The sequence below is a fragment of the Gigantopelta aegis genome, chromosome 9 (genome assembly GCF_016097555.1).
Source record: "Gigantopelta aegis isolate Gae_Host chromosome 9, Gae_host_genome, whole genome shotgun sequence".
NCBI lineage: Eukaryota > Metazoa > Mollusca > Gastropoda > Neomphalida > Peltospiridae > Gigantopelta > Gigantopelta aegis.
Genome location: NC_054707.1, coordinates 28,974,845 through 28,991,474, shown reverse-complemented (window position 1 = coordinate 28,991,474; position 16,630 = coordinate 28,974,845). Strand labels below are relative to the sequence as shown.

General features: G+C 36.7%; 1 protein-coding gene across 4 annotated transcripts in view; it reads right to left on the bottom strand.

Annotated features, from left to right (window-relative positions):
* Positions 1-16,074, bottom strand: part of LOC121381171 (succinate--hydroxymethylglutarate CoA-transferase-like) — a 59,253-nt gene extending 43,179 nt beyond the window's left edge. The window contains exons 1-4 of one of the 4 annotated variants that reach the window (XM_041510344.1): positions 15,825-16,074; positions 9,002-9,074; positions 7,230-7,303; positions 5,895-5,980 (exon numbers count right to left, since the gene is read on the bottom strand). In XM_041510344.1, coding sequence (XP_041366278.1) covers positions 5,895-5,980; positions 7,230-7,303; positions 9,002-9,074; positions 15,825-15,927 — 336 coding nt within the window. In that variant the 5' untranslated portion in view covers positions 15,928-16,074. Of the gene's footprint in view, positions 1-5,894; positions 5,981-7,229; positions 7,304-9,001; positions 9,075-11,060; positions 11,168-15,824 lie in introns of those variants that run through there. The other 3 variants (XM_041510343.1, XM_041510346.1, XM_041510347.1) reach the window with 3 other exon arrangements.
* Between the last annotated feature and the right edge of the window lie 556 nt (positions 16,075-16,630).

Here is a 16,630-nt window from a genome sequence, read left to right as displayed (position 1 = left end):
TTTTAAGGAATAAACAAAAACGACTTGGTTCCACAGGGAACGCCTTTTTTCATACTATGAAATTTACTACATGTTATTTATTTCTCAGCCGATTGTTTTGTAAATTGGACACAAAAATAGTATTTAGTTTCTACTTCCAAAACACGTTTACTTGTCTTCTTACATCAAACCAAACTGAAATTATTAACAAAAAACACTTAAATTGTAGAAGGATGGGACGGACAATAGTAAACTTAAAGGTCCACAATCATGGCACGTTATTAATACACAGTATATATATATATATATATAAATATATATATTAAAAAATACATAAAGATTACATTATTAAACATAAAAAACAAAAATACCACCCCAATTATTAATAAAGCGACTTTTTGTAAAACGCTCGGGGGAAAAAAACACTGATCCAGTCGATCCGACCCGCATCTGACCTGTGACGTAACATCAGGTGAATTCCACTCATTCATTAGTAGGTTTGCATGGCGACAGCATGTAATGATTCTTGGGAAAATAGCTCATTCTTATCGGACGTTAGTTTGAACATTTCGGACTTGTCGCATTTTTCTATTTATTCTAATGCTACCTCGACTGGTGAGGAAGAAGGAGAAAATCCGTTAGGGGTACTTCCCTATCAGTTTCAACCGGAGTACACCGACGATGATCCGGCGAGCCTATTTGCGGCCCGGAGCCCGAACGTCGCCCGGAGACAAAAACAAAAGCCCGAATGTTAACGATGCATTTATATATGTTAAAAAAATAAATGTAGGAAAAATATTTTTTAGAAAAAAGATCGCATTAACATTCGGTAGGCCTATCTATTTTTGTCTTTGGGCGATGTTCAGGATTTTGTTATGTACAGCCCGAACATGAACAAGTTTTGGTGCCATTCCCATCAACCATCTTAGATAATTGTAATCCCCAGGTGTGAAGTGGTTACTGCAAATCGTACCCCATCTTGACGGTCCTTTCCAATACGCACGTGTTCGGTTTAAAAACCGCTTCCATGCAAACAATGTCGGTTTGTCTTTCGGAAAAATATGCAAACTTATTTTGCCTTTAACTGCAGCTTTTGTACATCCATACACCGAACAATGGTTCACCATGTTTCACATTTGAAAGATATCTTCAAAATAATATTCCACACATACAATTTAATTCAGAAGAATAACATTTTCACGTTTGAAAAATACACGTGTTCCACTTCCATGTAAAATGTCTGAAAGGCTGCGAATCACGCTTTCATGTTATGCCGGTTAGCGCGTCACGGGGTCATGTGACTTAACTCTTGGAGTTCAGAGGCTTTTTGGCAAGCGATGGGGAAAATGCGACTTTTTATTGCGAATATATTATAAACGGGTAAATATTTTAACATTTATTTTATTGATACTTCATATATACTGAACAAAATAAGAAACTTCCGCTAACTTTGCTTGAACATAACTTGATGAAAACAAACCGGGGGAATAATTGTTATATATGCGTTTAAAGAGTGTTCCATGATGCATCGTTTGGTGCAAAAATCATGGCCATATGTTAACAAAAACTCGGAGAAATTTTGACCAAGTGTGGTAGGGGTAAAAAAAAAAAAACACACGCGGACGTCCACGACGTGGCAAGTCGTTGGTGCTTCCTGTCGTTTGAAATCTTACGCGAAGATTTCGTATCGCTCGACTAGAACTCCCAACATGCCTTGCAACGTCTTCTGTCGACATGCCAGCATCAAGCATGCCAATCGCCTGTTCGCGTAAATTATTGGGTATTTTTGGCATCGTTCACTTGACAACAATGTCAGTAAGACAAGTAAAACACATTGGCCTAATACTACACGGGACATGTCGAACCATGCATGCACATGCAAATTGAATTTCACGTTGTCAACGATTAACAGTGCAAAAATAATCGATAAAATTCATGAATCCTGATAATACAGCTCAAGGCTAATACTACCTATATAATTTCATTACACAATGAATTCTTTAACACAACAAATACTATATGTACAAATCGGAAGTTTCTTTTTTTGTTCAGTATATATTGTAAAAGGTATACGTAGATACCAAACAATAGTGAAATACGTTTTTGATAAATGTAGACCTTTAATGGTTTTAGGGGTTTGTAAAGTTTTGTATTTAGACTTTTCTGAACTTTATTGTCAATGGAAATCTTCATTAACTGTGAAGAAAAACCTCACAAATGAACGACAAGCAGACGACAACATGTTAATTGCGCGAACCAAGCATAACGTAGTTAGGGACGTTGAAGATATACTCTTTACATTCCAACAAAAGTTGAAAACATTTATTTTACCCAAAGTGTCATATGCAACTATGATGCTGCACAAGTCCCTTTAATTTTCAAATCATTTTCAAAAATATGCAAAGCGAGGACAACGGCATCTTATTAAAAGCCATCGTCATAGCTGTTACTAATGGCCATTGGTGTTACTCAGTACCTGGTAACACCAATGACAGGTAACACCAATGACAAATAAGCACATATTTACTTCATGCTCTCTAAAGAAACAGTTGAGAAAACTGAAAAACTGCATATTGTAGCAGAAATACGATGTTTATAATAACATACAAAAAGTTACACATTACATAAACACGACAATGACAGTGAATAAACCTACTTTTATATTTTGACAACACATTCATGACATTTAAAGAAAACTATTCACAACTGTTCACATGTCTGCTGTTTTTGACAAATACGTTTGATGGCCGATATCTATCGGTGGAATGTTTCATCCAGAGAGCATTTGGTTTCTTTTGTTTTCGCATAAGTATATACAGTAACAACAATGGCATAAAACTCTGGGACAAGCTTATATTGCCCACCATCTTTTGAATATGGAAAACATTTACACGATTCCTTCTTTAGTGGGTAAGTCAGCCATCAGTATGTATTACATTAATGGTGTTATGTATTCTGTTATATATTTTAACAGTGCATGTTATGTATACTGTTATGCTAGGGACAGGTAACACCAATGACATTTTACACTAATCTCGAATAAAATCTCTATCACAGCTGATTACCAGAGAGAAAAAAATGCTACGACAGGATGATATTATTAATAAGGTATCGTTAAAGACAACAAATTTAGTTTTCTATATATAAAGAAAAAATTGTGTAAGGACATAACAGTGGCACTTTCTGTAGAATGACCCATATCTCGACATTCGCGTGATAGACAGCCTGAACGTTTTACCCATGAGACTGGCAGCCTTACCCAAACCATTTGTGTTAAAAAAAATTGAAAAAGAGATATTTCCCATATTACTGAAACACCAAGGATAATCAAGATTACTGTGGACCTTTCCCAGAAGCAAAATATTACAGCGTCAATTCCATGGAAATGAAAGACAGGGGAGAGTTCTTACAATGGCACCAGAAACAGATGGGCATCTTCGATTTTCATAAAGAAATGAGAGAATGCTGCAATTCCGATGTTGTCGTACTGAGACAAGCCTGTCTCAAATTCCAAACACTGATGATGGAAACCTCTGGCAAAATGGAAATCAATGTCGACACAAAGGCTTTCAGCTATATCAATGGGATAGATCACTTCTTGCAGTTCATCAACATCGCCTCGGTCTACATGGGTACACTGTTTGAAATTTTTTATCAACAGGTCAGTTTGTCTGATGGAAAGACCCTTTTGGATTGGGTGTCTGTCAGAGAGCACCCAGATGACTCGCTGCCAGTCAAGGTCAGTGAAGATAAGTGGATGACTGAACAAGAGTTACGATGCCAAGGAATCATTATCGACGAGAACGAGACCATTTCGAGTCCGATTACCGATTGCCGAGTGCTAGATATATATAGAGGGATCACTTGAGTCAATCGTCTATACAATGGCTGTAGTGGATGCATCACGAAAACCTCAAAAATATGATATCCAGCACGCACTGAACGGCAGCGAACATTGCGATTCAGACACCAACAATCGTCTGGATGGATTATAGGATTTGTGCCAAGACAAACACGGCCTTTGGATGCCTGTGGCATGGATGCAAGAAGTATTATCCCCATGAACGGTCATCAACCATACAGCCAATCAAAGAACTACACGCCCTGACCATAAACAAAATGTAATGTTTTCAAAGACAAGGAATATAAAATCGTGGACATTTGGAAATACGAACACAATCAAAAGTTGCAAGAAAATACCGAAAGTTTCCACTGCGTCGAACCTGCACAGACAAGAAACAGCAGATGCAGTATCAAGATTCGGACAAAGAACAGGTCGTCCTAGGGGCTTGGTGTACTCATGAAATCCAGGTCACGGAGAAAGGCTACAAAGTCCTCAAAATCTATGAAGTCTACCACTAGACCGAAACCACACAGTATGATCAAGATTCCAAGAGGTGGACTTTTTGCATAATATATTAACACCTTTCTGCAGTTGAAACAAGAAGCCAGTGGATGGCCGGAATGGTGCAAGATGGATGGGGACAAGGCTCGATACGTGGAAGAATACGGACAGAGAGAAGGCATCCAGCTGCGAAAGAGTGTCATCAAGAATAATCCAGGACAGGCTCTCTGGTCAAGCTCTATCTCAACATGACAGCCCTCCATCATCCATCAAAACGATGTCAAGACCTTTTCCCAGATGCTGACAAACCCCACTAAAGAGATCGTCAACTTCCACATATTGACAGATAACATCATGCAGCTGAAGTGCCAACACAAATCAGATATCCCACGTTGCATCGCGACTCACTCTCTTTGCAAATGAAACCAAATAAGAAACGTGGCCGTATTTAGATTCATAATGACGTCACAACGTAATTTGACGTTTCATTTAGAACAGTTTTACGATATCGTAGCGCTAAGATAGCTTCGAAAATCTGGGGCCCAGAAGTTTACATGACCGATTTTTAAAAACAAATCCCCCCCCCACCCCCCCCACCCCCGCGGAAAGGGCGTTTAAAATGCGAGGAAACGTAATGTTCCATGAGAGGAAAACCGAAGATCTGAGGAGAAACCCCACCCCTGCTTGAACATCTTCTTGGCCACATTCAGAACATCTTGTGCACATCTGTAGCTGTTGGATCGAAACATGTTATACGTATGATACTATGACATAGACTGTGATATCTGTATGCAAACCTGACACCCCTGTAGAACTTGTGTCGACGTAAACGTTGTGTTCAAGTCCTGTTTGAAGTTTGCTAGTTACAACCATTGTTTCATCGTCAGAGGGACGCCTTTCTTGGTGGAAAACAGTTTATCACGATCTTCTTCAAACTGATGAATATGAATAGCAATGTCCCCATTCCATGTTTTAGCCACCACAAATATCTGACCGCCAAGATCTGTCGGACTCGTTTTGTTGCTTTTGCAGAGCTTCTCGAATATCCCACGCCATCCACAGGGTCCCCGCGCTTCCTCGGGGTCAGCACCATATTAGGACATGTTTCTGGGCAAGTCACGTGAAATTTCCCTCCTTACATCCTATACCCATGATGACAGCTGTCAAAACTATTAACCCAGTTAAAAGCGACGCCACCTTCGAACTCGGCGTCCCCATGCCATGACGTCAGCACAGCTGTTACTTGTAGCCTTTGTTTGGATACCCACGCTAACAGCTGCCAAATCCATTAATCCAGTTAACACCAACGCCACGCTTTGAGGTCAGCATTCCCACGCCATGATGTCGAGGGCCACGTCCCCACGCTTAGAGCTCAGCCAATAAGAAGTGGCCACGTAACTTAACTCATTTGCATATTTTGAGGCCCGATAGGCCCACGTACTAATATATACATCTTATGAACAAGACCGTGGCTGCAAATGTTATTTATCCTCTGAATTTGTGATATATATCATATTCAACAGTTTGACAACAGTATTAGATGTAGTTAATTTAAATAAAGCGTTTTTACCTTCTTGTTTCTGTTAACACACAGGAAGTAGGCACTCTCAGTTCCACAGAAAGGAGGACCCCAGCTTCTAGAATCACACCCTTTACCTGTAAAATCTTGTATTATGGGTATGTGTCACCTACATATTCACCCAACCCACGATTTTCAAATCTTGTCTGAAGACGAGTAAATGTTGTTGCTTTTTTATCAATCGAAGTATTGTACCCTGATGTTTCAATAGGATGAATTTCTCAACAATTAAAAAAAAAAAAAAAAAATTAAATTAAATTAAAAATACAAAAATTAAAAGTAATAAATAAATAAAAACAACACCACCCCTACCCCACAAAAAAAACCCACAAAAACAAACAAAACCCCAAACCCCCCTCCAAAAGAAACCAACAAAAAACCACCCACCAACAATAAACAACAACAACACATCAAAATATCATCACAATTCTGAGGTGCGCCTTAATATCACATCAGTATCTTGTGTTTCCACTGACCATAATTTTAGAGATACTGTATCCCATAAAATATTTACCTACTACAAACATTAGGACGAAACGCAGCTACAAATGGTTCAATCTAGTATGAACTAAACACCTAGACGCTCACGCTCCAATCCGAACAAGACCGCTCACCAGTACTATGACGTAAAGTTTTGTAAATGAAAATGCTGATTTTCTTGTCAGTCACCTAATAATGATTGTACATGTATACTTTATAAACTTGTAGAGGTCGGATTTAGCTCAGTCAGTAGAGCACCGTCCTGAGATGATTGGGTTGTAGGATCCAACCACACCCATTGAGTTGTTTCCGTCCCATTCAGTGCCCCACGATTGGTATTGGCTCAGTCGGTTGAGTGCTCGCTTGAGGTGCTTGTATTTTTGTACGGAAATTAGTCTTACACAAACTGTATTTGAAATGTATGAACAAATTTCCTGGTCATTGAAATTAATGTATTAATGTAACCTCTCTGAAATGGCTGCAAAATGATAGTTCAGAGCCTCTAGATTTCAATATTTCCAGTGGCGGGGGGGGGGAAGGTCCCGGACCCCTTAGTGTCTTGCGCCTTAAATGCTCATTCGTTCTAAGAATTCACCCCCCACCCCCACCCCCTCCAACACACACATACAAAATCTTAGCTACGGCACTGGTGAAAAACGTATCGGTTCTCGTGTGTAACCTGCCCTGTGTTCAACAAGCAAACGTTTTAACTAGTTCCCGACATGGCCATTTGATTTACTGTGAAGCTATAAACCAGTCTAGCGGACGTTTTTTTGCTCGGTTTGGCTGAACTCCGGCTACAAGTGCAGACCAAATTAAACGTGTATATTAGTTGACAGAAAGTACCTGGCTTTTCCACTTTGATAATGTCTGCTCCGAGATCTCCAAGTATCATGGTACAGTATGGTCCGGCCAGAATTCTTCATGAAATATTAAAAAGAATGTATATAGTTATAAGAAGTTAAGTGGCAATGTTCATTGTAAATATTGTTTGTGTGTTGTGCGTGCGTGTGTGCGTGCGTGTGTGTGTGCACGTACATGTATTTAGTATCCATTTTACATGTTTTATTTTATAGTCTATTTGCGTCAAAAGAGAACCGATAAATTAGCATGTAACTCCATAATGAATAACGTAAAGTTTTAAACCCATATCAACTCCCTTGATATTTTTTACAAGACATTTCTATGTCACAAAAACGTTTCTTACAGTGACTAGCCATATGTCCGACGCCATATAACCGTAGATAAAATGTGTTGAGTGCGTCGTTAAATAAAACATTTTTATCTTTTTTCTTACAGTGATTGTTCTGAGTTTGCGGACATTATTTACGTCTAACATATGTGTTTGTTTTAACAGTATTCATTATGAGTTGCATCTTTCACGCAAAGACTATTAGCCCGGCGTCAGATCGAGCTAAGAACCACCCGGAGAGAACATTGTGTAGACCTTCATTTTCGTATTCCTCATCATAACAAATCTATGTTAAGAAACACGTTTTGGTAAACAGGTTTCTTGTGGTGGGTGTGGTAAATATGGGGGTCCAAATAGGGCTCTCCCCTAAAAAAAACATTGCCAACTACTAATAGCCTTATAGCCTCAAATAACTGAGAGAACGTTTCAAATGGTGATACAAATATGGAACTTGAGCGTTCTTCAAATCCATTTAATGAATCAGTTGTATTTTCAATATGGTGGCCATTTGTCAAGATGGCCGCCATATCGTCTCACCATATTCAGATATATATTAATAGTTGTTCTATATTAGCCGGTAGTAGGGGTGTATAGTAGCTGATTATAAGTGCCTCTTAACAATGCTAGAAGTAACTACTGAACAATCCCCAAGGTGATGGGGAATGGCAGGTGTGTGGCAAGGATAGCCACAAGAGACAAGTACCTGTCGCGGTTGGAGAGACAAGGACTGGGATGTGGAGGTGGACAGCGAAAAACGTTGAAAGATAGGAGTTGCCAGATCGGGAAGAAATGAGACGGAATTCAAAGGAGAGAAAGGAAAGGGGATAAAAAGGAAAAACAAGAAGAAAAAAAGTCATTTTATTTTATTTTTATACGTTTAAAACCATGCTGTACCTAGTCTGACGGTGGGTGTAGCAAATATAGGGGTAAAAGTATGACAATCTCCTCAAAACATAGTTACCTACTATTAGCGTTATTGACAGATAAGATAACACAAATAACCTTTCAAATGGTAATATAAGCATAACATTTGGCACATATGATTCCATCAATGATTCACTTAAAATTATAAAATGGCAGCCATATTTTTCAAGATGGGCACCATATTTTTATTCCAGCAATGTCAATTGCTGGTGTATATTAATAAAGCTGTCAGATGTTTGTCATTTCAGTGTAGTTTTATTTATTTAAAAGCATTCTGAACCCCTTTTTGATAATTAAAATACTATTAGAATTGACTTTTTTTTCGAAATGGCTAATCTAAGTTCAAGCGTTCAGCTATCTGGGCTGCCTGTCTAGAATATAAGTTACTGGTTAAATTATTTGCAAACCATATTCCCTCTTCGCTTTCCGTATAATGAGTTGTATACAGCATTCATTGGAAAATGAACTTCGTCTCCAATGAGAAATATCCGAAAAGTCTTACCGACTAAGATCGAGCACCCGAACACCAACCAGTGGGCCATCCGCTGAAGACGTAGAGCAGTGAAAGACGTCACCTAAACATTAAATACACGCATTGCAATTACATATATATACGTCGTCGTTTCTTTTTATATTTCCTTCCTTATATCCAATCAAGGTTCAAACACGCTGTCCTGGGCACACACTTAACTAACTGGTCAGTGTTAGTTGTAAGTTATTAACGAGAGAGAAGTCGGTGTGGTCGTCTTACACCTCCCCATGCACTGAGCCGTTAAAACTGGCTCTTTGTGACACCCAAGCTTAAAGGCGCAGACCGTAGTTTCAACCCGTAAAACTGGACACTAAGTTTGGTTAAGTTACAAACCTGTGCTTATCGGTGAGAATTTTGAAGCAGTGTTCCCATCAGCGTCTTAAAACGTTTCAGAACCGTTTTGGAAATGAATTAACGACAAAAATGTTAGGTCGAACGACCTCAAATACGTGTTCTGGTTTCAAGTGGTATGCGATGTAGGCATTATTGAAGACCATATATACAAAGTACGTATGTGTCGGCAGAGTGCCATCAGTTTGGTGAATTAGTAGAATTCGCTGTACAAGGTGCCAGAAGTGAAGGTAAACAAAGGTACCCTTCGGTAGATATTCAGACGTCCACATACTTCACTTTTTTTTCCACCATCTCTGTATTTATTACAGTATGTCACACGTAACCAGGGCCGTACCCTGATCAAAATCCTAGGGGGTACTACTTTTTATAAACAAATGAAACACTATACAAATTAAACCCTGAGATGTGTTTGCTATTTTCTAGAGTAAAAAAACCCCACCAAAAAGTGAGATTCGGGGGGGGGGGGGTGTAACTGCCCCCCCCCCCCTCCCCCACCGGGGTACGGCCCTGGTAAAGAAGTCCATGTTTGTCGAGTGCTGTTATAACGTTGTGAAAACTTTTCAACCAAAAAGCGTCTGGACACTTTTCACACCGTTCCAGCTAAAACGGATAGGCTGCAACAATTTAGGTATTAAATGTGAACGCTTTATTGTGTTTTAACTAAGGCGTTTGCATCTTGGGATCAAATATGATGTAATACTAACAACGTATTGAGTGTGAACGTTAAAATGCTTTCAAAACGATATAAGCTAGTGGATATTGATTAAAACATGTTCGTCTTTTTTTTTTACAATAAAGGACACCATTCACTTCCACATTGGATCCAAAAATACAGTTTAATTGTGGTACACAAAACTTTTTTTTTCTGATGTATAATGTTTAAAGTTTCTAAATCCAAACGTTTGTTCAGCAAATATCACTGACAAAAAAGTTATGACTCTTTTTCATCTGCCAACAAAGAGTGGATACAGACACTACACTGGTACTATAACTACATGACAAAATATAAAAACAGGGCTAAAATAAAATTCATGGAAGCAGTCGATGAGAATCCTCCGATTCTAAACATTTTCAGAGAACTTTATCAACAGTGTTAGTATATAGAATTCTGTGTCATATGCTACTCACTGTATATGGATTAAAAAAAACAAAAACACCCTACTATTTATTGAAAAGAATAACCAATTTGTTAGTAACAGTTTATCCAATTTTAAAGCAATATATATATATATATATTTTGTTAGTTGTTGGTTCCATTTTTTTCTTTTTACAGTTAGTATTTTTAGGTGTCATACCAGCCCTAAGTTCAGCCTGCAAACGTTTCGCCAACGTTCGCCAACAATTTGATTGTTTGCCAATGTGGCCATTTGGTTTACCGTGAACCGCACAAACCAGTCTGCCAGACGTTTTTCCGCTCGGTTTGGCTGAACGCAGCCCATTACTTTTCGAAGATTGCTTATTCGTAAACAAGGATACTTTTTCCGATATATTTTGCGCATTGGTTCAATGTTTGTATGGATATTTCTGAAGCATATTTCTACAACCGACAAAAAGCAGGTAATTCAAGGTTAGGAACATAATATCAGCGAACTAACATAGAAATGTTTGGTGTATTAGTAAATTTGGGAACACTTAATTACTGTCTATTGTTATTTAATGTAAAAATTTAACAAACATGTTCCTTTCGGTTCTCTTCGTTTGCAATTTGGTTCATGAATAAACATGGCCCAACCACCGCTTGGCTCCAGGCCTGACTAGTCTCGATAAACCACCATGTTTCGAACATGCACGGATTCGAATGTATGCTACGCTTTTGAAGCCAGTTTAAACTGAAGCTTGATGACCTGACTATTTAGGCTATTTATTTTTATTTTTTTAATTCGGTAATGTTTTACTCACTGATTATTCAATTTAATAAATTTTTGGAAATATTTCACGCGAATCCAAATAGATTCGGATGTTTCATGCTTGCGCGAATCTTGGCGCGAATCGGATTCGGAGATTCGCGCGAATTTTTAGCCCTGAAAAAACCTACAAAAGCACAAACTAAATGAATGTTTATTTACTTCTTTTAATGTATTCCAACAAATTAATGGTGTAATAACTTAAATATTTTACCCTTGCCATAAATTTACTATTATGATATGCCATATCCATAAAATGTTTCACACTTCATTTCTGTTTGTATTAATACATGGTAGATCTAACTAAAGTTTATTTCAATAAACGTATGCCCATTTCACTATTGGAAAATGTACAAATTATAATTCCACATTTATGCTTATGACCAGTAGCTTCTTTCGTTTTCACGTTAAGGTTACAGATACACTTTTATACACAACAAGACATAAATTCTCTCTCTCCCTCTCTCTCTCTCTCTCTCTCTCTCTCTCTCTCTCTCTCTCTCTCTCTCTCTCTCTCTCTCTCTCTCTCTCTCTCTCTCTCTCTCTCTCTGTGTGTGTGTGTGTGTGTGTGTGTGTATGTGTGTGCGTCTCTCTGTCTATGGTTAACACCAATATAAACAATTGGAATGTTCATTTTCTAGTATATACTGATATGGTTTATTTTTACAACCATTCATAGTTCTCTCAAAGCATGACAGTATTTTTATTTAATTTGTTTGCTAATGTCATGCAAGCCAAGTTTAAAAACATTATTGAACACTGATGTCTTGTACGTGCTGTAAAGTATCTAACTTACAGTGTTTAAGTTGTTGTAAGATCTGGTTTAGAGATATGACAATTTTTATTTACCCTTAGCTACAGCTACATTTTTGTTAACGTTAAAAATACCTTTTTCCATTTGTCACGCAAACACTACTTTGCAAAATAAATGAACACTAACACCTCGGATTTGTTACAAGATATGTCCCCTACAGTTTTCAAGTTGTTAACACAAAAAATAATTGAATATTAAGAGAATACTAATCAAATAAATGCTTATATTTCAGATTTTAAGCATTGCCTGACATCCGTGACCTTTTGACCTCTGATGACCTACATATTGACCCCAATTGAATTTTTCACTAGTATGCGTGTACCTCTCACCAGTATCAATATGTTGACTGTCAGCTTGCTAGTAAACACTGATCTGGTTTAGAGATATGACCATTTTTATATCCCCTTAGCTGCAGCAATCTAATTAAAATTAGCTCCACTATTACATGTGGATCTAACAGCAGCCAGTTGTAGCACATGTCCACCAATCAAAACCTTACTTGCAGAATCATGCCAGTGATTTGAAAATAATTTGAAAATATTCCGAATTATCCTGAGGGTATACGATATGTTTCATGTGAATTACGAATGCCTTATTTAGACCAGTAGAACTAATTTTAATCAGATTGCTAACAACACTGCTAGTCTCCAATGTCTAGGTAACATTTCGTCTGTAAATAATAATTTAAATATTGACCAATCACACTTCGCCTTTTATAACGTTATTTGGGAGCATACAAATTCTAAAAATATCGGGCGAGTCTATTTTAGTGGCCGCAGTACAGCGAACCATATCAATACGTACGGGATGGGTTATCAGTCTTCAGTTTTACATTAAAAATTATTTATTTATTTATATATAAAAAAACTAAATCAGTCTTCAGTTTTACATTACAAATTATTTATTTTATAAAATAAAACATGTTTTAAGGCATTCGTAATTTAGACGAAACATGTCGTTATACCCTCAGGATAATTCGAAATGTTTTCAAATTATTTTTAAATCACTGGCATGATTCTGCAAGTAAGGTTTTGATTGGTGGACATGAGCTACAACTGGCTGCTGTTAGATCCACATGTAATAGTGGAGCTAATTTTAATTAGATTGTAGCTACAGCTACATTTTTGTTAACGTTAAAAATACGACCTTTTTCCATTTGTCACGCAAACACTACTTTGCAAAATAAAGGAACACTATCACTTCGGATTTGTTGCAAGATGTGTCCATTACAGTTTTCAAGTTGTTCACACCAAAATAATTGAATATTAAGAGAGTACTAATCAAATAAATGCTTATATGTCAGATTCTAAGCATGGCCTGAAATCTGTGACCTTTTGACTTTTGGTGACCTACATAGTTTAGTCAATTCGTGGGGGGGGGGGGGGGTGCAAGGTGGGCCCCTTCAGACCACGGACTATAGTGGTAATATCCTAAATGCCCTTTGTTTTAAATTAATTACTGTAAAATGCAGTGTACAAAGTTGCCCCTCCAAATATCGATACATCTCAATGACAAAGACATTGTGTCATCATTATTTAGCTTCGTATTCAATTCGTTTTAGATATATTATCGTAATTCCAAATCATATCCCTTTTTATTGGAACATTAACTGTTGTTTAAATTACATATTTTTATTTTTCAAATACGATCAGATGCATTGGTTAACCATCAAACTTAAATACGAAGAAACGACACAATTGGAGATAATTTACTCTTGAACTTTTACAAAAAAGTAAATAGGCTTACGGTTTCTATATTTTCACTGTAGCTAAAAATTAAAACACGGTGAAAATATTACTTTTCATCAGATATCACTTTTGTGGTTTCTGTAGGTCTATATGTTTCATTGCTATGTACATGCATATGTGAGGTAAATATTTTCGCGGATCGCCCTATGTGGGACGTATTGTATGGCATGTTTACAGCGCATGGGGGATAGGGAAATAGTGTTAAAAATATTTTTAAACGAACGGAACTGCATAATAAATGTTTTTGTTTATTATTTTGCTGTTTGATTCAGGAATTAATTTGCATTGTAAAGCTCAACCAATCTGATTAAAATTAGCTCTACTGATTTACCAGTAGATCTAACAGCATTGCGTGGACTCCCATGTCCAGGTGACATTTCATCTATAAATAATAATTTAAATATCTACCAATTACAAACCGCCTTTTATAGCGTTATTCGGGAGCATACAAATTCTAAAAATATCGGGCGAGACTATTTATGCAATAGGCGAACTTGTTGGTCTATTTCAACATTAAAAAACAGGGGGAAAAGTGCAGTAATAAACTCTATACCATCACGGGTTTTTTTTATATAAAATTTTATATTGAAATTAGTTTCCGGCATACTTCGTAATTCACCCGAATCATTTCGTATACCCTCTGCATAATCCCTAATGTTTTCAAATCATTTTCAAATCACTGTCATGATTTTGCAAGTAAGGTTTTGATTGGTCGAATGAAAGGTCAACTGGACATGAGCTCCAAAGGGGTTCTGTTAGATCCACAGGTAATAGTAATTAACCAGCTCAACTTGTAGTAAACCTTTCAAATTTAGTTAGGGATAAACAGTTTTGATGATGTATGTTTTGTTATTAAGTTATGATTAATTTACAATCATGTTACGGTACTGACAAAATAAGCGGGTGACCTAGTTTCGATAAGGTAATTTATTACTCTTTTGGAAGAAAAGTGTGCTGCTAACACTGACATATGATCTCCTGGTGTTTATTCTATCAAGTCATCCAATAATTTAAACAAAAATAGTGACTTTTTATTTTTTAAAACACAAACCTGAATTTGGGGCTTTATCTGATAATAACACTTATATATTTTTATTTTACACATCAATGAGGCCGCACGAGAAACAACTGATCACTAGATCAGTTTCAGTACGTGTGTAAACGTGCCTAAATAGACACCCCAACTCACCCAGAACATGATTTCGCCAAGATAATGTCGATGTTTATGAAACAAAATGAATTTTTATTGCTATAAATGTTACAACCAAACATGTATACTTTATTAAATATGTGTTAAAGTAGCTTTTGATACTACGTTGCTGCTAGTTTTAACTTTAAAAAGATAAGTTCTAGCAGACAAACAACTATGAATAAGAACGTTATATATTCAATGTGTTGCAAATATCCCGATGTAAACACGCTAAATGTGATTAAAATATCATATTCTTGCTAAAGCGAACCTGTTATCATACATTACCAAACAAAGAACATTTAATAAAAGAAACGCATTTTGCTCTAAAAAAATACCTCCTTCACCAAAATAACCATAATTTGTGTTGCTATGTACTTGTTATAATCACACTATGTTTGACAAAGGACATCAATGTGGTCTAAGCTTAGTGGTGTCGTTAAACAAAACCTGTTCATGAAGTGAAAGTATTTAACTAGAATAGCTCAAACTAGCCTTTATTTAAGGATTTACGGTATATGTATTTTTGTATTATTATTATTCCAGAGCAGTGCTCAGTGTCAAAAATATTTAAGTACACCCTAGCCAGATATGTAACAAGCATATTATAGCTGGATGTCAAGTTTTTGGAAATGACGATTATAGTTATACATGGTGAAGAAGAAGAATAAAAACTTCTCCATGTACAACGATGAGTCGATTGAAGTTGTCTTCCCTAATGTCAATATTATTTTTTTTGTGGCAAGTAAAAAAAACCCCAAAGGAATAATAACAGTACCGGTACCTTTTTTGCTTGCGACACCTATATTTCTCCATTTTTCTTTAAAGAGTAATCTTGATGTAAAAATCGCAGGTGATATCAAACATCGCCGTACTTTGAACAACATATTTTTACACACAGCATGTAGCGTAGCGAACAATCAACTTGACAGGTTGGTCTAGTCTTAAAGGTGCAACCTCGACTCCACATTAAATTTAAAGCATTATGTAGCAAAATTTAAAAAAAACCTATAGCCTACATTATATATATATATATATATATATATATATATATATATATATATATATATATATATATATATATATATATATATATATATTTATTTATTTATTTTAAAATACCGAAGAATAAAAATTTAATTGACGAAAGGGCCTGAAATTGTTCTCGTGTGGGGGAAGGTTTGAGAGGAGGTCATGCTACCCCAAACAAATTTAGACTTGGATGTTTAAATACGGCATTTCCAGCTTTCTGAATAGTAACACACACATACACACACACACACACACACACACACACACACTGTCACGGGGATCCTATAATACCCGTAACTGAATAAAACACGATTGTCCAAATATCTCTCCTAACTGTATATCTATTAGATCTCTCTGTAATGGGCGGTTACACCCTAATGTGGCTTGTCTAGGTATGATCAGCGATAAGATCTTATACAAAGTATATATTATTATAGCATGTTTAGTTCACTAGAAAACACAACAAAAACACAATACACTTTGGGATCTGTATTAACCTACGCTGACAAATGTACTGCCGCAGTAGTTAATTAATAACAACAATAATAACAACCCAGA